At 39.0% G+C, this 22638-nt stretch overlaps 2 protein-coding genes across 3 annotated transcripts; one reads left to right on the top strand and one right to left on the bottom strand.

The window, feature by feature from the left end:
- Window positions 1-574: 574 nt before the first annotated feature.
- Window positions 575-3229, bottom strand: si:ch73-335l21.2 (RING finger domain-containing protein). Its single transcript, XM_047386586.1, has 2 exons — window positions 3069-3229; window positions 575-2962 (listed from the first exon to the last, which is right to left on the bottom strand). The coding sequence occupies exon 2, from the start codon at window positions 2896-2898 to the stop codon at window positions 2236-2238; it is 663 nt and encodes a 220-aa protein (XP_047242542.1). The 5' UTR covers window positions 2899-2962; window positions 3069-3229; the 3' UTR covers window positions 575-2235.
- Window positions 3230-15418: 12189 nt separating this feature from the next.
- si:ch73-335l21.4 (E3 ubiquitin-protein ligase-like) lies at window positions 15419-22318 on the top strand. Of its 2 annotated transcripts, XM_047384926.1 has the most exons (4): window positions 15419-16009; window positions 16652-17371; window positions 17521-17582; window positions 19650-22318. In XM_047384926.1, the coding sequence occupies exons 1-2, from the start codon at window positions 15571-15573 to the stop codon at window positions 16708-16710; spliced, it is 498 nt and encodes a 165-aa protein (XP_047240882.1). In that variant the 5' UTR covers window positions 15419-15570; the 3' UTR covers window positions 16711-17371; window positions 17521-17582; window positions 19650-22318. The 2 variants fall into 2 exon arrangements, with proteins under 2 accessions (XP_047240882.1, XP_047240881.1); XM_047384925.1 differs by lacking the exon at window positions 15419-16009 and having other exon boundaries at window positions 16720-17371.
- The last annotated feature ends 320 nt before the right edge of the window (window positions 22319-22638 follow it).

The following is a 22638-nucleotide window of genomic DNA, read 5'->3' as shown; positions in this document are numbered from 1 at the left end:
ACCTGAAATATTTCAGTTAGTGTACAATGAATCTAAAATATATGAATGTTACATTTTCATCATGACATTATGGAAAATAATGAACTTTATCACAATATGCTAATATTTTGAGAAGGACCTGTAATTGCCAACACCTGTCCTAGAGAGCGATAGTTTATTGGACCTTACCAGCAAGCCGGCAGGTGCTTGGGTTATACCCAGGTCTAAGGCTGCTGATAGTTCTGCTACATATGTGAGACTGCATAAAAATATGTTTTAGCTCATTCACATAAATTTGCAACAAAATCTAGAAAATAGCTTAAAATATTATTGCTTCAGGCAGGCTGCGGTGTGGCTGTTAATACCCAATATTATTGCGATATCCTATTTAGCACCAGTTAAAGCAGTCTTTTCGATCAATGAACCCTTATGTTCATTTTCCTAACATCCCACAACAGCTAGCTGTGCTGCAAAGTTAACAGTAGCTTGCACGTAAACAGAAACAAGCAGAGATTCAGTTTCAGCTCTGCTATTTTGCTCTAGTTATTATAAGGGAAAATGGTAAAAAAAAAATTAAGATTTTCAATTTCACAAATGAAGTTTAACCAGTTTATTTGAGGAACAATGATGAGCCCAGTTTATTTATTTTTATGAATGTTGAATTTTACCAGAAAATAACAAACAAGGGCTCAGCTGGCAAACAGCCACACAACAAATTACAGAAAAGCATTTCTTTTTACATGTCTATTTCAGTTTTCTAATCATTTAAAATTCCTCAGAAATTCAAATGCTGATTATTTTATTTTATTTTATCGGTTTTAAATGATTTTTGCTAAATGTGCCTCTCTCAAAAAACAAAACACATGCACACAATACAGAAAAAAGGAAGAAATCACAATCTGTACAGCCTAATGTAAACTACTGTTCATATTCATAACATTGTTGTTACAAAATCAAAAATGGGGCCCAGACAAGATTAACGTTGTTGCAATATTATTAACAATAATAATAATAATGATGAAACAGTTTTAAAATACTACCTTTTATCTTTCTTTAAAACATGTTAAATCAAGATACTTTGTAAGAATTTGTGTATGTTCAGTGAGGCAAGAATCGTTGGCAGAACAATAACATTATCAAACGTCATATGAAGTTAAACAGGGAGCTTCACTAACCGGCCATTTTAAAATGGTACATCTGTTTAATTGCTTGTCAACACCGATAGCAAATCAGCAAATCTCATATCAGGAAATCAATGCACTTATACACGTAGTTGTGGTGTAGAATTTCAAACAGTGCATCATATTGATGAAGAAAGGGGATTTAAGCAATTTTAAATGCGGCATTGTTTTTGGTGCTGGGCAAGGTGGTCTAAGTATTTCAGAAACTGTTGATTTACTGGGATTGTCATGCATAACCATTTCTCAGCTTTACAGGGAATGGTCTGAAAAAGAGAAAATATCCAGTGAGTGGAAAATAGAAGCTAAAGTTGGAAAAAGACAGTTTGGAAAAACATTGGTCAGATGAGTCTCAGTTTCAGCTGCAGGATTCAGTTGGTAGGGTCCGAGTCTGGAGTAAACCACATGAAAGCATGGATCCATCAGGCCTTGTTTCAATAGTTCAGGCTGCTGTTGATGGTGGTATAAGGGTGTGGAGGTAGTTTTCTTGGCACACTAGCTCTTTAGTATCTTTTAAATGCCATAGCTTACTTCATTATTGTTGCTGTCCATCCCTGTATGAACGCAGTGTACCCATCCTCTAATGACTTCCAGCACAATAATGTACCATGTCACATAGCTCAAATCATTACAAACTGGTTTCTTGAACATGAACATTAGTTATCTGTTCTACAATGTTCTCATCAGATCTCTGTCCAGTAAAGCACCTATAGGATGTGGTGGAGCAGGAGATTCACGCCATGGATGTGCAGCAGGCACATCTGCAGCAGCTATTTGATGATATTATGTCAATTTAGATCAAAATTTCTAAGAAATGTTTCTGTCACCTTGCAAAGTGTACCTAATAAAGTGGCAGACTATGCCAAATAACACGTGTAGACTTCATTCTTCTCAAATGACACTAGAGGGAGCTCTTCATCCATGTAAAAAAGCAGCAAAAGCAGCAAGGAATCCAGTCTGAGGTATTTAAGTAGATTTTACAGTAATTTCAGTTTGTTGCAGCCTTAACAGAAACTACTCACATATTGTTTTTATGTCACTTTGATAGCAAGAATATCTGCTACCAAATCTGCACCAATTAAAATTTCCTGTTGAAAATATGTGGTCCAAACACCACACCAACCACACAGGTGATCACAAACAGCACCCAGAAGATGACTGCCAGCAGCTGCACACACAGCAGGGTCCTCCTGCTCTGCTGTATGACTCCCTCTTCGCCCACCAGGCCAGGAACTGTGCCATACGGCCTGTCCGGGTGCATCTGTTGCACCTGCAGGCTGACGGTGGGCAGGATGATGAAGCGGCTGTCCCTGCTGCTGCTGGTGCCACCCTCCAGAGAGAGCACCACCCTCTGCGTGACTGTCGCCACATGTGTGGCAACTGTCGCAGGCGTCTGGAAGGCCATGTGGGGCAGCCTGGACATGATTTGGGAGTTGCAGGGTAAAGCACAGGCACTACCGCTATGTAGAGGGGTTAAATGGCGGCAGAGGGGACAGGGGATGGCTTGTGGGCCACTGTGGGGGTCAGTGGGGTCACAGGGGTTGAGACGGATCCTCTGCAGGCAATCTGTACAGAAAACGTGGAGGCACTCCAACATCCGGGGCGTTTTGTTGTACTGGTTGTACTCCTGGTAGCAGATGGGACACTCCAAATCCACGACCTCCCCAGGACTGGTGCTTTGGCAGGGTACTGAACCATCTGGTTCCCCCTTCTGGGACCCAGGAATGACATCCCTCGGCATGCCTGGAGAATGGCTGGACAGAGCTGAAAGATGTGGATGAATCTTTTACTAAAACTAGGAAAATCTGTAAAGAGAAAAATGGTTATTAATAACCTCTCATTAAAATTTCCAGAAAATTAGGCTGCTTCTAACCAGTCTCTGCACCCCCTGAATAACTTCTTTGTTTATACCGGTAAAATAAAGAGATTCAAGTCATGAGTCACAACATTCCCCCACTTAATCCTTCCAATCCCGGACATGCTGCACACCATGGGGTAAAAGAAACAAAAAAGATGAGATGTGAAAGAAAGCAATAAGTCACTGTAATCCTTTTCCCACATGCCCATCTGTGTCGAAGCACGTTCAATGATGTTTGGTCTAGTCATTTAACTCACTGACTCCACTGACTGACTGAACATGAAAAATCTGGGGGAAGTACAAACAGTACGGGACACTGTTAAAGGGAACTTACATGTAAAAAAAAATTCCCAACAAAAGAGAGGATGGATAAATAAGAAAAAACAGGAGTTTGAACTGATGATTTACAATAACTGGAAATGGGGCAATCCAGTGTTCGAGTTGACCAAAATCTAAGAACAAAAGCCCAACCAGTTAGATAGACTACAAGCATGTCTTGAAGCCATAAAAACTTGGATGACTTTAAATTTTCTGCTTCTAAATTCAGACAAGACAGACGTTGTCGTCTTTGGACCGGAGTCTTTAAAAAAGAAACTGCTTAGTCAATCACTTAACCTGGATGGCATTAAATTGACCTCTGGTAATAAAGTAAAAAACCTTGGTGTTATTTTTGACCAAGACATGTCATTTAAATCCTATATTAAACAGGTTTTTAGGATTTCCTTCTTTCATCTCCGGAACATTGCCAAAATTAGAAATATTCTATCCAGGAGTGACGCTGAAAAACTAGTCCATGCATTTGTTACTTCAAGGCTGGACTATTGTATTTCTTTACTATCAGGATGTCCACAAAATGCAGTTAAAAGCCTTCAGCTGATTCAAAATGCTGCAGCAAGAGTTCTGATGAAAATTAAAAAGAGAGATCATATTTCTTTAGCTTCCCTTCATTGGCTCCCTGTTAAGTCCAGAATATAATTTAAAATTCTCCTCCTCACATATAAAGCCCTTAATGATCTAGCTCCATCATACATCAGAGATCTGATTAGTCCATATGTTCCTAACAGAGCACTTCGTTCTCAGACTGCAGGTTTACTGGTGGTTCCTAGAGTCTCTAGAAGTAGAATAGGAGGCAGATCTTTTAGTTATCGAGCTTCTCTCCTGTGGAACCAGCTCCCAGTTTTAGTCCGTGAGGCAAACACCCCGTCTACTTTTAAGGCTAGGCTTAAAACCTTCCTTTTTGATAAAGCTTATAGTTAGAGTGGCTTAGTTTATCCTGAGCTATCTCTGTAGTTATGCTGCTATAGGCTTAGGCTGCTGGAGGACATAATGACCACTTTCACCTGCTACATTCTCATACTACTCTCCAATTTTGCATTATTTGCTGTTATTTCAGCTTCTACCTTTATGTTCTCTCTGTAATGAAGAGGTCTTCATTATGTGGACTATCCCTATTTAAGTAATTCATAGCACTTTAAGAGCACCTTTGCACTTTATTAAAAGCACTTTATCTAGCACTTTAACAAACACTTTATTTAGCACTGCAGTTTAGGCATGGATTTGCACATAATCATTTGAACACAAGTTTAACTTTTTATTGAATATTTATTGAGTATTTTAGTGATGAGCATGTAGCCTTTTGTTCCAGGCTCTGCACAGCTGCTCCTCATTAAGAAGTGGCATGGGTGTCTGTGAAAGGAGAATTGTTAGTCAGAGCAAATAAGGTCTACTGTTGTGAAACTTGAGCAAATGTTTGTGTAAAGTCTGTTTAAAAGTGTCAGAGAAGGAGAAGTGTTGTGCTAAAGAAGTGACTCACCTGTCTTTTCTGTGTCCTCTCCAGGGTGTTTTGACAAATACTTCCCTGGGGGTCCAGACACCATTTATAGGATCCGGGAGAGACCATGGAAAATGTGGGGGATTTATGCACTTAGTATTTGTGAGGTTTTATGGTATTTGGGTGTGTAGGTTTAAAAACATATAAAATGTTTATATATTTATAAAACGTAAGGGGGAATATGTATATATTTGATAAAATGTATGTTTGAGTTGGAAGTTGTGAGATGTTAAATTCCATGTAGAGAATGGTTTAGTCCTTTTATCAGCTGTGCCTATTTAAGGCTGCAATTGTGTCTTGTTAAGAGGTTTTTTGATGCTGTTAGGCTTGATGGTGTGCGCCTGAATAAATCCACTGCTACTTCCACCTTCCTCTGCCATCACTCTTATTTCTCACTGGTAATCCAGCCGCAAAGGCTTCTGGTTGACACTCTCTCCTTTCTCTTCCTAGGAGCTACATCCATTAGCATTTACTTTTCCTTCCCATAGAAAGTACTCCTGGATCAGTTCTTCTTTGTTCTCTTTGTGTCTCTGCTCTGTTCTCTCAAACCCCGAGTCGGTCGTGGCAGATGGCCGTTCACACTGAGCCTGGTTCTGCTGGAGGTTTCTTCCTGTTAAAAGGGAGTTTTTCCTCTCCACTGTCGCTACATGCATGCTCAGTATGAGGGATTGCTTCAAAGTCAACGCCAGTGACTGTCCACTGTCTCTACATGCTCATCCAGGAGGAGTAAATGCTGCAAGTCACTGACTGGATGCAATCTGCTGGATTTCCTTAGACAGAAAAACTTTTTATCCAATTTGAATAAATACCTGAATTTGACTGCACTGTTCAATGGTTAGGATTAATTGGAATGTATGTACCTGACTTTTGTGAAGTGCCTTGAGACGACATGTGTTGTGAATTGGCACTATATAAATAAATTGAATTGAAATGAATTGAATTGAACTGAATTGAATTGAACAAAAATAATTTGGTCATTTTTACTTCTTTGCTTTTCACTATAGATGCCAGTACTTTCCTTATCTTCTTGTACAGTATTGTGCAAAAATGTTAAACTTTAATTTCCAAGGGGTCAGATGTTCTCTTGATCTTTCAAAATGATTCTGATCAACAGTCCTCCAGGATTTCTGAAGGTCTTTAAACATTTTTCTTGAGAATTTGGTCCCTTTTCACTCTTTTTCAGTGCAGTTCCTATTTCTGGTCATGCAGCATATTGAGCAGAGTGTGCTTAAAAATAAGAACACTAGAACAGAAAAAAATGAAATGTGTCAGGCTTAGGATGAACGCACTGAAAGTCACGTCTTTAAGAAACGGGAGGAAAAATCCAGTAAAGATCTGACTCAGAACATCATCTTTCATCATTCATCCACTGTATGTTAAATATTGAACTACTTATTATTCAGGAATCACTTTTTGGTGCTAAAAAACTATTTTCTGTGTGTCAAACTGTGTTGTCTTTGATATATTTAATAGATGTTTAAAAGAAATTGGAACAAACCATGTCTTTGTCACTTTTCTTTGAATAATTTAAAGATAAGAGTAAACCAGCTTCACAAACGAACAATGCTATGCTATGCGACGCTACATTAGCTACATTATGCTTCGCTCTATCACATTAGATTAGGTAGAGAAGCAAAGAATTTGAGATTTGTCTTGCCTCTAGAAGCTAAGTGATATAGCAGATGAGACGGAGACAATGAGGAAAAAGAGAGAACAGACTGAGAAGAAAAAAAGAAGAGGCAAAGAAGAAAATGTATATCAGTAATCACAAAACACACATAGAAGAGGGTTAACCTAGGGTTCAGTGGTCAGCTAGTAGTGTCTAGTTTTATGTTTTCTCATGGTGACACGTAACACTAAGGTCATATGTGTCAACAACTCATTTTCATTTATCGCCTGCAGCTGAATGGACCATCTTCATCACCACTGTAAGTACAGAACAGCCAGGCTGCTTTATTTATTGTTAGGGCCTTTATTACAGTACACTAAATGGCTGTACTGTGCCCCTCTGTTTATATTTTTAACAGTTTAATTGTGTAAAAACTAAATAATCTTTAATTTACATATTTCACTCATATGCAGGTTTAAATATCTCAATTCGTCCCTATGAAAGGAGTCCTGCAGCGTGAAACTGATCACAATAACATTTTTAATACGCATGGTGCTGTGTTCTATATTGTTGTTTTCCCTGGATTGGATACAGCTGTATATCTGTGTTTACTATTTTGTAGTACATCATAGTACATTGAACTGTAAAAGCTGGGTGAGATTCTTGCTAATATTCCGCCCTAGAATCAGGCTATTTGTGCTCTTTTTGTATTTTTGAGCACCTGCCCTGTTATATTATGTAATGTTATGACAAAATCTGTTCAAAGATTTGTCATGATTGTCATGATTTGCAGGTGTTTTATTTTGGCTTTTCCCTCTGATGGTTTTCCAGGTGGTGCTTTAGTTCATTCCTTGTCTTTTGTTCATGATGCATTGTACTTTATGTTCTGTTACATCTGTAAGAGCTTCATTTGTTCCCTTGCATCTCTGTTCAGCTCATTCATGTTTATGGTACCACTTGCTACCACAGTCAGCTTGTAATCAGTTTCATTCGGTCCACCTAATTCATGTCTACCAGTCTCACTCTTTTCACCTGTCTGTTAGTCGTATGTTCTGTTCACCCCTCGCAGGAGTAAACAGTTTACTATGCCACGCCTGTCCATGACTGCTCGTTTAATGCCATTTCAGCTCCTGTTCACGCCTGTTTTTGCCTTCTCTCCATGTTTCGCCCACCTCATGCCTGTCTTTTTTTAATTAAATTCTTTCTGTTCACCGTTCTGCTCCAGCCTGCCGGACTGCATTTGTGTCCTAATCCAAGAATCACAACCTGACAATATTAGCATCTAAAATGTCTATGGATGCTATTTTTACACTTTTCACAGCTAAACATTACTGCAGAAAATTCAGAATGTTTAGAACTCATCATCTCAACATAAAACCCTGTCCCACACCCACCAGATTTACCGCCAGTGTCCCTGTCACCTCCTATAGCAATGCACCTCCTACAGCAGGCCTGCTAAATTAAAAAATATGTCTGTTTTATGCTAGTGGAAGACCAGCATGTTGTCTCTTCGCTGTCATGTCCATCTTTTGATGATGTTTATATTTTTTTAACAGTTTTTTATGATAAAATACCACCCCTGACAACAAGGAAATCACTGTTTTTTAACGTCTAATATGTAAATTAGCTTACAGTTAAAACAGTGCTTGCAGACTTTAGTGAGCTGCACTCAACTGATTGAAAAGAAAAAAAACAGCCTTGACAAGAGAGCTGCTAGATGAAACTGTGGAAAAGTTTGCATATGTTCTTCATCATCAACAACTAAAAAGATGGGAAAAAAGGCTCCAGTGGCCTAAAGATGAACAGTCATAGACTGCGAGGTATGATTCAACGAAGTGATAATCGGTGATAAATCACCAGCTCGCACAGAATAAATATATGATGCGGGGGTCTTTGTTTGGCGTGGGTCCAACAAGATGATTGTCCAAAGCAAACAAGAACATTTCCAGTCACTGATGATGAGAAGCAGCAGATGAGGAAAAAATGGGGTTTGTTTTGTGTTTTATAAAGCAATATGGTTAAACTGGTAAATTTAATAGTTAACCACAAAGGGGGTCTTTATCACAAAACCTTATGGGTCCGTTGCTGTCACTGAGCTGTTTAACAGACCCGGCTCATTTTGATATTCATCTATTTTTAAGAAGCCAGTCTGAAGTAACTCATTTTATCCAGGAAATAATAACTAGGTTGAATATTAGGGTAATACTTTCATCAGAATTATTCAAACCTAAACATCCTACCAAAATACTCTATTGGTGGGATATCTGAAAAGGTAATTACTTTAAAATATTGATCTAGTTTCATTAAATATGCATGGACTAGATTTAAATGTCTGATCTTTAAGAGTTTTGTTGATTTTAAAAAAAATGATTTGTTGAATGACATTTTTCAGCCAAGCATTAATTTTTCTTCACCATTTTACTTGTAAAGAAAGTTTAATAAAGATGCTGCTGCATTTTCTTGGGCTCAGACAGGCAGGTTTGTCAAAATAAAGCATATCCCAGTGATCTCCTTAGACCACCATGTATATACGCTCATGTGAAGGCAGGGTGTAATAGTTGCACAACAAATAAGCAGCGTTAGTGAAAGCTCTGTCATCAGCGTTCGTATTCAGTAGATTCTATTTCTTCTTAAACTGCACAAATGTAAATTTTTCATAAACAAAAATTACCTCAAACTTCCTAATTTATATTTTAAAAAAAACCAGTCTATTTTAAATAATTCAAACACCCTTTAAAGTGTCTAAAACAAGTTTCAGTTGAATATTGTAGCTCATTTATGACCAGAAAAAGTACTGTCAATCCGTTAAATTTCTGCAGAAATAAGTACAACATTAGCTTGTCCGTAGATTTGGTTGCTTAGATTGACACCTCTGTGTTTGCTGTTTGTTTCCCAGTTTCACTTGGGAACAACTAAAAGTCAATCAGTGCTGACTCTTGGGCTGAGGGTGGTTATGGGAGGTGGGGTTGTTGCTTCGGAGATAGGGTCTCCTTTGTATCATCCCATGGCAACCTGAACCCTTTCCTCTTACATTTCAGCAACACGTCTTTGCAATTAGAGCAAAAATAAATGACAACAAGTATTGTTTTCTTTTTTTTTTTTTTACACAATAAAAACAAGAAAAAGTCACAAATTTGGAACTCTTAATTAAATGAAATGGTGAAATCGAAAATTATATCACTCCTTAGAGCAGATAAGATGGAAACTTACCGGCAACAGAGGGTTTTGATCAGATCTCTTGATTCCTCCTTCCAGCATTGGTGCTTTCCCTCACAAATCTCCCTATCTACAAGTATTTTCATGCCAGGACAGATCACCTGTAAGCTCTGCGTCTTCAAGCCAAAGCTTTCATTTTCCAAAGCTACTGGTCTGAGCTTCCTGTATTTATTCTGCCTCAGCTGATGTCTTTCCTCTTCTCTGTCTGGTCCCTCATGAGGTCTCTCTTTGGTTGTCTTAGCAGTAATTAAACCCTTGGTGATGAGAAGGTAACCCGGGACACAAAGGACAGCAAATGACAGCTCAGGAGTCTCTTTATCATGACCTAAAGTGCTCAACTTACACATTATGTGATTATGGTTCCTCACAGTCAGCGTGTTGTGGTTTACAAGTATGAATCAGGGAGTCATTACTGACATATCTGCTAAATCATGTGCTCTTGTCGATATTAAGACAATCATATTTTACAGTGCTAATGGAGAGTTTTACTCATTCTTCTTAACCTAATGTACTCTGACCCATGCCAGCTTTGTTTGAGATACTTTCCCGGAGGCGGTGAAAAACAAGGAATAATTATACACACACAGTTAAAGGAAGAGGTTTGCAAATCCCAAACAGACTTCCAAGATCTGTCTCCCAAAATTAGATAAACATGCGAATTGTGTCCAAAAATAGGTTACAGAGCTCCTTTGTGGATAAGAACTGGGAGTCAAGATCTTACAATGTTGACAGAAGTTAGACTTTATACCAGATGATATTTTCCTAATGACACAAAGCACTCAATCAACTATCATCTGGGTTTTTATTGCAAAAAGATACATTTAAACTGGCAACTAAAGGAAACAAAAGTCAGTTTGAAGATTTTTGTGGTTGTTTCAGAAATGTACATGTGCTCTGTGAAAAGATTACTTAAAAAACACAAATCGCTTCACATGGAGGTTGTGAAGATTGCAACAATAACTTAAAAAGTTATTGAAAAATCAGGCATTTAAAGGATAACGATTTCAGGTGTAAATGTGTGAAATGGGGTGATGTTTGCGCGTCAGTCCACACATCGAAATGACGCAGGAACAGCATCCCTGTCATTAGATGTTCGGTCTCTATGGTCGGAGCAACACGATCATACTCGACTTCTGCAATCAAGATGGCTGCCCACGCATCAACAGTGAGTAAAATTTTCTCACTTTGACTGTTTTAGCAGTCCTTTATTATTTATGTAACATTTAGTCAGTGGAACACGTACTACTGTTTAGTGTTTATTAGAAGACATGTTTTTAATGCTGTTAATATGAATAAAATACCGCATAGAACAGTATTATTATCATCATTATTGTTGTAACAGTGGCCCTATTGGCCATATACAGACAAACTGGAACGACGGTACTCCGACTTCCCAATTTCAAGTTCCACAATAAATGAAAAACAACAATAATCTTTAATGTCTTTTCAGTGTTCAGTGAAACAAGAACATAAAATAATGTCAACAGACTTTTCAGAAGTATTTCCTATTGCCATGACTTTTGGATTTTTTTTTATCATGGCAAAAAAAGGGATATAATGGCAAAGTAAGACAATGCAGAAATGAGTAAAATACTTGTTCCGCTATATTCACATAAACTTAATACATTTTGTCCAGTGGTGAACGGAAGGTCATTGTTACTACAGACTTGTGTTATTATTTATACAACAACATCTCTATGAACCTCTTTGACATTTTTGAGACCAAAAACTGTTTTATGATGATAAAAATCAGCTTTTCTAGGCCCTGGTCTGACTAAGTCCACTAACCAAAAAATAAGGTTTATGTTTGTATCTGTGTTTTTCCTATCCTGCCCACTATATGTTGTGTTCCAGATTTCTTCATGTTTTTTTTCCGTCTTCTCCTCTTTTCTCCCCCTGCTTCTGTGCAGATGATACCTTTGATGTACTGCACACACACCTGCTTCTGGTTGCTACGTCAAACCACTGCTTAAAAAGACCAGCAAAACCCCACAATGCTGCCAGATTGTACAACTTCATGTTCTTACATTGTCTCTTTGTTCTCAAGTACAACACAACCTGGAGCCTTTCTTGAATCCGTAAGTCGCTTCTTGGTTCAGGCCACAACAAGTAATACCTACCACATAAATTGTTTGTTTATTTTCCATTTGCTTTATCTCAGTTAGACTCTGAGGAATTATGTTAGCTCAAGCTGAACTCTGAAAACCAGTTATTTTCCTACACCAGTGATTGTTTATTTGGACACATAAAGAAGGAAGTTAATGTGGAGGCAGTACAGAGGAGTTTTACAGAAACTAGTACATATGGGTGTGCATGAGGTGGAAATAAAGAACATGTTTTTCAGCTTTCAGATATCAAAAGTAAAAATAAATCCTTTGATCTTTGCTGGGTGTTCAGGTAACATGTAAAAACTTCCTTCATGTTATTTATTTATTTTGGAGAGCCAAGTTGTTGCCTCCAAAATAAATAGTGGTATGAAGGGTACTTCCAAGCAACTTCACATAATTCCATTATAATCAGTATTATTTACATTTGGAAAGTGTTGAAGACAGTTGCCAATCTTGATCTGAAGAAGATTTATCTCGAGGCAAGACAGTGGAAACCAAAACAAGGACTACACCTAAAACAAGCACCTACGTGTTCAGCGAGACGCTGACATAACACATGGAAAAACCTGAACACGTTTGGCTTGTCCAGAAATATTTCTGAGACAAGGTCTGGTTTGTCTGACAGCATCTTCAGTTTCATCTGAGCCATCTAGAAAACAAATAAAACCCAAGTTGAGATGTGTGGTCATTATGCAAAGAGTCTTACTTGGTAAAAACAAACAATATATAAGCAGAAGCACATCAGACCAACTGGGTCATGAAACAGGACAATATTCGGGATCATATCAGTAAACTAACAAAAGAAGGACCAACACAGAAAAAAGATGAAGGTGTTTTAAGAGCCCAGTCAAAGTCCTGACCTAACCCAAGCAGGACCTTGGATAAATGCATGACTGATTGCCTACAAACCCCAATAAACTCAATCCAAAAAAAAAGGGAGGAATAGAATTTATCTATATTAGTCACACTGAGAAAGTCATGCAGGAATCCCTTTTGTTTTCATCGTTTCCAAACAATAATATTGTAAAAACCAAAGAACTGAGAGGTGATTTTAGAAGGACACGTCATCCACCTTCTCTCCACAAATAACCCTGCTGTGAAATGAGTGCAGCAGGAAACACGTGGGGACTGTGATCAGCAGTAACTTTGTGTGTAAAAAGACACACCACCACATGGACTTTTACAGTGGCTTGTAAAAGTATTCTGACCCTTGAACTTTTCCACATATTGTCCCATTACAACCACAAACATAAATATATTTTATTGGAATATTATGTGAAAGACCAACACAAAGTGGTGTACAATTGTGAAGTGGAACAAAAAAGTATACATGATTTCTTTTTTTTTTACCAATAAAAAACTGAAAAGGGCATTGTGCAAAAGTATTCAGCCCCCCTGAGTCAATACTTTGTGGAACCACCTTTTGCTGCAATTACACCTGTAAGTCTTTCAGGGTATGTCTCTACCAGCTTTGCACATCCAATGACTGAAAGTTTTGCCCATTCTTCTTTACAAAAAAGCTCAAGCTCAGTCAGATTAGATGGAGAGTGTTTATGAACAGCAGTTTTTGGCTTTTGCCCCAGATTCCTGATTGGGTTTAAGTCTGGACTTTGACTGGGCCATTCTAACACATGAATATATTTTGTTTTAAACCATTCCATTGTAGCCCTGGCTTTATGTTTAGGGTCATTGTCCTGCTGGAAGGTGAACCTCCGCCCCAGTCTCAAGTCTTTTGCAGACTCCGACAGGTTTTCTTCCATGATTCCCCTGTATTTGGCTCCATCCATTTTCCCATCAGCTCTGACCACCTTCCCTGTCCCTGATGAAGAGACGCAGCCCCAGAGCATGATGCTGCCACCACCACCATATCTGACAGTGGGGATGGTGTGTTCAGAGTGATGTGCAGTGTTAGTTCTCTGCCACACAACGCGTTTCAATTTTGGTCTTGTCTGACCAAAACACCTTCTTCCACATGTTTGCTGTGTCCCCAGCATGGCTTCTGGCAAACTGCAAATGGGACTTTTTATGGTTTTCTTTTAACAATGGCTTTCTTCAAAATGTGGAAAGGTTCAAAGGGTATGAATACTTTTACAAGCCACTGTATCATAAGCTTTGTAGCTTTAATATTAATTTTCATGAAAATTCTTTTTGGCACTTGTGACCTTTATTAAATAGTAATTTGACAGGAAAGAGGGTGCAGTGAGAAGGCGTAGACATGCAGCAAAGAGCCCGAGACTAGTAATCAAACCCAGGACAACCGCATCGAGGACCATGGCCTCTGCACATGGTGCGCCAGCTCTACCAACGGAGCCACCCAGTGTCCCCAAAATGTTTTATTCTTGTTTTATTGAATTTTTTCTTACTTTTTATTTAATCTGGTGGGATGAACACTCATTGTTAAACAAACAAAACTGCAACATTGCCGGAGTTTATTTGAGGTTGATAAGCATCACACATCAGTGGCATAGACACACATAAACAAATAGGCCTCTGTTATTTGTTGTTAAACATACCTGACTGGCTGCATCCGGTCCCTGGCTAGCAACCACTGATTCGTAGAAACCTGTTCTATCCAGGATAAAATACCCACAGCTGAAAACCAGCAGTCTGTTTTTTTTTTTTTTTTTGTCGTTTATTTTTACCCCGGAACACTTCAGCACTTTACCACAATGTAAAGCAATGCACCCAAAAAATAAGACTATTTAAATTACTGACAACTCATAAGCTCTCGACCGTATGCTCCAGGGTTTGTGAGCTACCTAAGAAACCTGAGTTTTTTTTTTTTTTACTCAGTTTTAATTGAAAAGGGCTTTTGCGTTTTTAATCCAAGTAAACCAAAACATTCCCAAAGCTTCTCTGTTTTGTCATAGCCTACCTTTTTACCGACACTCATCTTGCATCCAGCATGACCGAACAGGCTTACGGTAAGTTACGCACAGGAGGAAAGAGCAGGAAGGCTTAGAAAAAGAAAAAAAAAAAAACGTAACAAAAGTTCTGAGAAACGTTGTTTAAGACGTGTACACTCACAGAGGAGCACAAGACCAACACATCCACACAGAGGGCTTTCAGTTTGTGATTTTTGGCCCAGATCCCAGCGGATAAGACCATGAAAGGAGTTCAGGCTGGAGACACAGTGATAGGAGGAGGGATTGTTGGATGTTTATGGGCCTGACGTATAACGCACTCGTGGAGGAACAACCAGTATGAATGGCAACAGGAGCAAGAGTCAGGACAAACATATATTGGGTTGCTAGGCAAGCTTATTACATTTTGAGTAAAAGGTGTTGGGTCTTAAGGCAAATAAAACGGGATGTCTTTGAGTTTTCCCTCCAAACACTGTAGGACATTTTTACATCTGTTTGTGGTCCATGTTCACGTCTATCTACAGAAAAATGCTGAAAATCGGACTTTTAGCCCAAATTGAGCCTAATAAAAATGTTAAAAGTTAAGCCTATTTAACCCATTTGATCAACACTGCAAACAGATTCAGAAGATTAACAGAGATCTTCATTTTCAACCGCAGTAAAGCAAGGCCTATCCTGTCTTTTCAGTGAATTTAAACTTGAGGGATTGTGTTATTTATGAATCCATTGAACAAGGTGAGTTTAAGGTCCCATTTGCTGTGTGGGGATCCGTCACGTCACGCAGCAGTGATCTCATAGGTTTGATTGCATCATGTAACTTGGTGACTCATGGAGATCTAGTCCCTCCCGTTTCGGCGAAACCTCCTCTGCCCTGTAAGATAAAAGGACCTGGATCATACACACCAACGGAGAAGAAAAGCATCAGAGATGTTCTCAGAGGTCGAGTGCGGAGTTTGTTACCGGACCTACAACGCGGCTCGCCGCTGTCCCCGGGAGCTCCACTGCAGGCACACCTTCTGTGAGAGCTGCCTCCGGGCTATGAGCCGCCCGGTGCTGCCCGGGGCCAACCGGTCCATCGACTGTCCGCTGTGCCGACACACCACCACCCTGACTGCAGAGGGGAACTTAAAATCCGAGCTGAGGGTGGATGAGTCCGCCCTGGAGCGGCTGGTAGCAGCGGGAGTCCTAGAACAGGAGGAGGACGAGGAGGACGGCGGAAAAGTTCCAGAGTGCGAGAGGGAAGTTCCACAGACTGAAGCCGAGGAGAGCGACTCCTCTGCGGGGCACAGAGGTGGGAGATTCCGGCGGTCCTTGACGAAAGTGTGGATGAAGATAAGCGGCAAGAGCGATCGGCGAAGACTAGATGGTAAGCAGGGGATTATTCATGAGTTTGTTATTTTTATTACTACTACTACTACTACTATTATTATTATTATACAAATAAACATTACTACACATAGCCTGTATATTAGTCCAATTAGAAGAGATTTCTTTAAAGTTAACGTTTTATTTATGAGTTATAATGTATATGAAGGGACGGAACGTTAAATAAATACATGGTAAATTTGGAGTAGCTCTAAACGCTCTTTTTGAGGCTCTGAAATATATATTTTAACAAGTCTACTATACGGCTTTTTTTTTTTTTTTTTTTTACAGAGTATTGTTATCTGTATATCTAAATTGACCCACTTATGTTTTGGTGTTATTTTTTTTAGTGTTTAATATAATATAGAATGTTATTGAAACATTTTTAAACTACATCCACATAGATTGTTACCATTGAGTTTAATCAAAAATATTATTGACATTGTTTCAGCCTGTATTAATATAGAGTCAGTGTAGATAATTGAGACCCTTCCTGAAGTAACAGTATACAATAAAATACAAAACTCTTAAAACATTCATATTTGTTGCCTTGAATGTTCAGTTTTTCTAACCTGAATACAAGCTGTAAGTATTGTGAAGCTTCATTATGAGTTCCTGACCTGTTCTCCTGTCTTTCTAACAGGGTGCATGACCAGCGATGAGCTGAGGAGCATGGCCATGATGGCCAACTATATGTTCTAAGCTGCACTCGGTCCTCCCCACAGACCTCGGATAATGTGATATTTGTTGTTAGAGCTGACCTGGATGAAGATCATGAACTCTTGCTGGCAGGACCGCATAATCGCTATTTAATGCTTTATTGTAATGGTGCATTTCACTGCCAAAGAAGGATGCTTTCAGGCGCTTTGATGATGCACAAGTGTATTTATTTAATATTTATAACGTTTATGAGCTATTTTTTACAATTTTGCTTTTAAAGACTAATAAATTGCTTCTTGTTTTAAAAAATAAAATCTGCTTGTTTTTTGAGAGTGAATGATAAAATTGGAAAACTTTATGCAAATCAAGTCTGATTGTACAAAGTGAACAAACTATAAAACACAGAATTAATTCAAATAAAATATAAAGGAAGATAATCTAATCAACAATAAAGGAAGCTTTTGTTAAAATGTGGCGGATATAAATCTAATATGCTGAGGAAACTTCTGAGTGTCCTCCTTGATGTGGGCTAAGGAGGAACCTGCAGCCAGGTGATCAGCATTGTCTTCAATCAGCAGCAGCAGAGCTTCCCTACAGGACAAGAGAGACTGATGAACTGCACCTAATTTAAAGCTTTTCTTTTGACTATCATAAAAACCTGGGTGGAAATTGTCATGACGGGCAGCTGTCTGTTTTTCCCAAGGTAAAGAGCTGTTTTTTTTTATTATCACTTTTTTGCAGTTACTTGCACTGACAATTAAAATGAGTGATGATCCTTGATGATGACAAATCAGTTGTTGAGAAAGAACAGGAAGCCTCAGGGTGTGTTTTTTTTTTTTTTTCTCTCTGCAGACTCTTTGTGATGATCTGTGCTGCTGTCGTGTTGATGATAATGTGTTCACAGGTTGTGAGAGGTGAGCATGAGCTGGCCCATATTTGCTTAGAAATTACCAGCGCTCATTATAATGAGTGTTTGAGAGGTGGTCCAATAGGTGGAAAAATAACTGGTTTATATATTTTGTTTCTCAGAAATTAACACAAGCTTTTTTGCTTTAAAGTTAATTCATTTATTAATTTATGTTCAAGTAACTTTCAGTTTATAGAGCAAACATTTATAACAAATTTAATCTCAAGGCACTTTGCAAGATATGCAGGTCCAACTCATACCCAGTAACATCCAATTAAGTCCAAATTCAGTTCATATCCAGACATTAAGTAAAATTCAGATCTTATGTACAGTCTAATTCAACCTGATAAATAGTACAGCACAGTCAGATCTTTCTCCATAACTATTTAAAATTATATAAATCAACAATGCAAATGGACCAACATGGAAGTGAGGTACTAAATTAACAATTTCAGAAATATTAAAAAATAGAACGGAACTGGAAAGAGCAGATGCATTTGTCTAAAAGCAGAATGTATTTTCCATTCCTCTTCAGATTGTGTTAAATGTCTGGATGCCGGCAGGTCAGTTTAGAAACTTTGTCTCATTGCTTTTTTGCATTGTCTTAAATACCTTTTAGTGAGGACTATTTTATACAAAAACCTCCACATGTTTAACAGTATTGGTGCCTTCAGCAAGATTAGTCTATCTCTGGACGGTTTACTGCAGTCTGAAATAAGCGTAAGGCATTAAAAAATGAATGCATTCAGGGCCACAGGAGAAACCATTCCTAGAAAACTGAAAATTTAACAATTTGTATTTATTTAGCCTGTCTTATGCTTAAATTAATGTTTAACTTTGTTTAACCAAAGGACATTTATAGTAAGCATTTATGAGCCCATGAAGGTTTTCCACCCCAGAATTGCCTGTTTTAAAGCAATGCCATCTAGAACTCAGGTTCTATATCTTTTTTGTTGATGCAACAACCTCTCCCCTTACTCCTCTAACCACATTTCTTGTCATTGTGGCCAAATAGCTCAAATTGTGTCTTCTCTGTTCATAAATTATATGTCCATACTGTAAATCATATCTGTAGAACATATTCAGAGTTTCATTCTTTGTCAGCACCCTCTAGTTTTACAGTGATCTAAAACGTTAGTCGGACAGGAGCAGTTTCCAGTTTTAGGCAGGCTTGAGTTTTGGCAATTCCTGGGTCGTTTCTTAACATTCAAACCAGTTTTCTATGGATAAAATGGGAATTAAGCTTTAGGAATGGCCAGGCTCAGCAGCAGTTATTTAATGAATCGTGTCCTGGGCGGGCCCCTCCTCCTGCTGTTCCTCAACCAATAAAAATGCAGGAAATCATCTAAACTCTAGGGCACGATAAAATGCATTACAGTCCTGCACAGAAAATGGTGCCAGTATTCTCAGCATCAAACTAGGGGCACTAACTCCAATAAATGCATATGCATAAAAGCAATTAAAACTTATCTGAAGTATAAGTCTTTTTTTTTTTTTTCTATCTCTTGCTTGTGCCCCTTTCCACCCCATTCCAATGCTGCCCTGGTCAGCTACCTACATGGCCCATATCACAAAACTTCCACTGGCCTTGACCTCAACCCAATTAAAGATTTGTGAACTGTACTTAAAAGCCAGGTTAGTACTGGGGGCCAACCATTTCTGATAAGAAAAGTGGACAAATGTCCAATGCAGAATTAAGCCAGAAGCTTATTGATGGCCACAAAAACTGAGGTACAACATCCTAAGGAACATTCATCTCAGTATTAGTGAGAGTAAATGTATAAAAATTGACCCTGCATGTATTCTGAGCCATTGTTGATCCACAAAAACTTGAAACTTGTACCCTTATTTCTTTTTTGTTTGTATTTAAGCGTTTGTTCAACTAAAAAATTTCATGATGATGATTGTATGTAAACCTTGACCTGAACAGTATCACAAACTTAAGTCTCCAGAATTCAAAAATATATATAATTTCTTAGATTTAATGAATCTTCACTATTTATTTATAGTTTGCAGGGCTACATTTTACTAAATCTGCAAGATATTTTCTGTAATACTGCATTTATTTTTTCAGCCAGTCCAACAGTACCTGTAGTCCAAAAGAGAGTGAAGTTCAGCACCCTGAGACGACTGAATACTGCACAACAGTTTCCCTCCTTAGCTGGTCTCCTGTTTAAAGAAAGTGAAGTCCAAACACCAGCAGACACCTTTTCAATCAGTAACCATCAATCCCATCCTGTGCAGATCACACAAGGTAGCTATATTTATAGTCAATACAGCCTTGATAAGACTCAGCCTCGAGTGAGAATAACCAAAGTGCAGAGAAGTGAAATGAGGCCAGCAAGCAGCATTTTCACCACCCATTCCCTGTACGAAGGACAAAGCTTTGATAAATCCAGAACTCCTAAAAACACACTTCCCCAGAAAGAAGAAAACACTGGAAATTTGTACAACTCTAAAGTGAATATGCTTAAATATCCAAAGAAACCTGGCAGTGAAGGAGAAATATGGACAAGTCCCTCATCAAAGGTACATGAAGATGTGTCTGGAAGAAAGTTGTATTCTGTTTTTCCATCCCAGACTGGTAGCCTCCAGAGTGCTCAACATCAAACCCTAGGGGTAGAAGGCAGTGAATTTATGGGAAAAAATCTGCTTCCTACAATCAGAACCTGGAGTGGAGCAACTAAGATGCAACCTAGAAAAGTTCTTGACTTTACAAGTCAGACTCGGAACCGTGCAGAATCACTTAGCAACAGTTTAAGTGTTATTAAACGAAACCCAAGCCATGAAAGGTTTCCAATCGGCTCAAAATTCCCACTGAACCAAAATCCTATAAGTAGTGAAGAGATGCTGGAACCCAAAAACATCCAATCATATCTCTTCAAAGACTCTCCGTCTCAAGTTCATGCTGTAACGGGTAGTGGACAAGAAGTTTTTAGAGGAGCAAGTGATGCTGTAAGTTGGACCCTGAAGCAAAGCCCGTCTGGTGCACAAGAAAAGAGCAGGTTTATTTCTAATTTCAATCATTTTACCAGAACAGACCCAAGCAAGCAGGAATCTGAATCCCAAATTGGTTTTAGTAGACCTCAGGTCAGATTATATCCTACGCCACACAAGGCCTTAACCCCTACACCAGGTTTTCTGCATCCTCTTTCAGCAGAGGACAAGAACCAGCAAAGTCTTGTCTCTGTTGGTCATTCACATTCTCAGGATAGCAGAAAGACATTTGCTTCACTGGACCGAGTCAATGCAATTTCGAGATAGCTGACACAAGACTACAAACCAAGACACTCTATTAAAAGGATCCATCATCTCGATGCGCAGAAACCTGTGGAGATGCCTGGTTCCTCTTCCTCAGATAGAACACAATCCAGCCTGGATAAAGGAAAAGACTTCAGGTTTGGATTTTCAAAAAATTACCCTTATTCATCACAAAAGTATAGCTTTGGCCAGAGAAAAGCTTCTGCTACATCTACCACACCAGCTAAGCCAGACACAATGGAAATTAATTCCCCATCTACTGTAGCCCAAGTCAGCAGAACATCTACTGGTCAACCTTTCACATCAATGCTCATGGGTCCAAAGGACGAAACTGGGGTGAGAATCGACAGAAATGCCATTGAAAACAGATTTAGACTGTACAAGGGAAGGTTTGGTCTAAAAGGATTTGGCAGTCAACCACTTGAGGGAGCCAATGCTTTACCTCTGAGCACAGACACATCCATCGTACCCAAGCAGAGTTTCAAAGGGTTTGAACTCAGGAACTCGGAGATCTCCAGACCCAAACGCATCAGGATTCACAAATGGCACAATCAGAGGGATGAGACTGAGCCAGGTAACAGTGGTGACTTTAAAACACCTCCCAGCACTGCAAGAGGAGATGGATCAGTCCCAAGATTTAAATCGAATCATACCACCATTCAGGTCCAGACTCTTCAGGGATTTCAACCCAGTAAAAACCGAACTGTGCGTATTGGCAGCAAAACCAGCTGGAATTATTCGGAGCAAAATCCTGTGTGGCTCACTAAAATAGCTTCCTCATCTTATCTGGGATCAGAAGGGCGCCTTAAAGATAAAATGAGCCCATCGCCGATGCCTAGAGCAGCTAAAGGAAACAGACCTGCCACAGAGGAGGGGGCCTGGTTTAAGACTCCCACCAGCAGCACGGTGAGGGGCAAACGGGTGAAGCTGGTGCAAACTGGCAGAAGAAAGCTCATCGGACCCATCGTCGGGAATTCAACCAGCAACTCAGTCATATGCAGGCTGCCCAGAGTGAAAGCTGTAACATACGAAGACATTCTGGCAAGTGCTTCATTCAGCAGTGTAAGGGCTCCGGGTCATCAGGGTCATTTCCCAAACATGACGATAGGAGAGGAAGAAGGTTGGAGCTCAACAACAGATGGTGTCAAGAACATGAGCAGAAGTCCTGAAGCAAATGTTATCAATGAGAAGAAAGACAGGGAGAGTGTTGGGAGAAAGGAGGAAACAAACAATGAAGTAGAAATGTCAGATTTATTTTTTGAGACTGAAGGAAGTGGACGTTTTGATTTGTCTAATGTTTTATTAACTGCCACAGAGGATGTGCCAGCAGGGAATGATCTGTTGGATCTCGATTACCTCCGAAAATCCACAGGCAACATCTCCTTCAAATCACTGAGTAAATCACATCTGGAGCAGCGATAGAAACATGCTGAAATATTCCCTAGTTGGAGATACTCCAATAAACAAAGGTTTGAAAAAATACTTGCGCTTTTTGTTCTTTGTGCTGATGAAAAATAAAAAGTTAACGTCAGTAGTGGCTTCATCTAGAACAGAGAAACAGTTAAGCAGATGATCTCTGAGACAGTTTTCATGTCTATGGGGTGAATAAGACCTCATACAATTAGTTACAGTAAAAGATAATTGGTAAACTAAAGAACGATGTATCTGGGTAAGAAAAATCATCCTGAAGTCGTTCTGAATCTGACACTTCAAGAGTCACAAACTTAATATGTTTTGTGCACATATTTATTTCAACTGCTGGTTTAGAATACCTAAATAAAATTTATCAAAACTTTATCAAG

The sequence above is a fragment of the Girardinichthys multiradiatus genome, chromosome 14, assembly GCF_021462225.1.
Source record: "Girardinichthys multiradiatus isolate DD_20200921_A chromosome 14, DD_fGirMul_XY1, whole genome shotgun sequence".
Classification (NCBI taxonomy): domain Eukaryota; kingdom Metazoa; phylum Chordata; class Actinopteri; order Cyprinodontiformes; family Goodeidae; genus Girardinichthys; species Girardinichthys multiradiatus.
This window is presented reverse-complemented; position numbering and strand designations above follow the sequence as displayed.

Excerpts from the sequence above, each read along its gene's own strand:
- si:ch73-335l21.2 (XM_047386586.1), bottom strand. The coding sequence starts at position 2,898 with ATGCCGAGGGATGTCATTCCTGGGTCCCAGAAGGGGGAACCAGATGGT.
- si:ch73-335l21.4 (XM_047384925.1), top strand. The coding sequence starts at position 20,912 with ATGCCTGGTTCCTCTTCCTCAGATAGAACACAATCCAGCCTGGATAAA.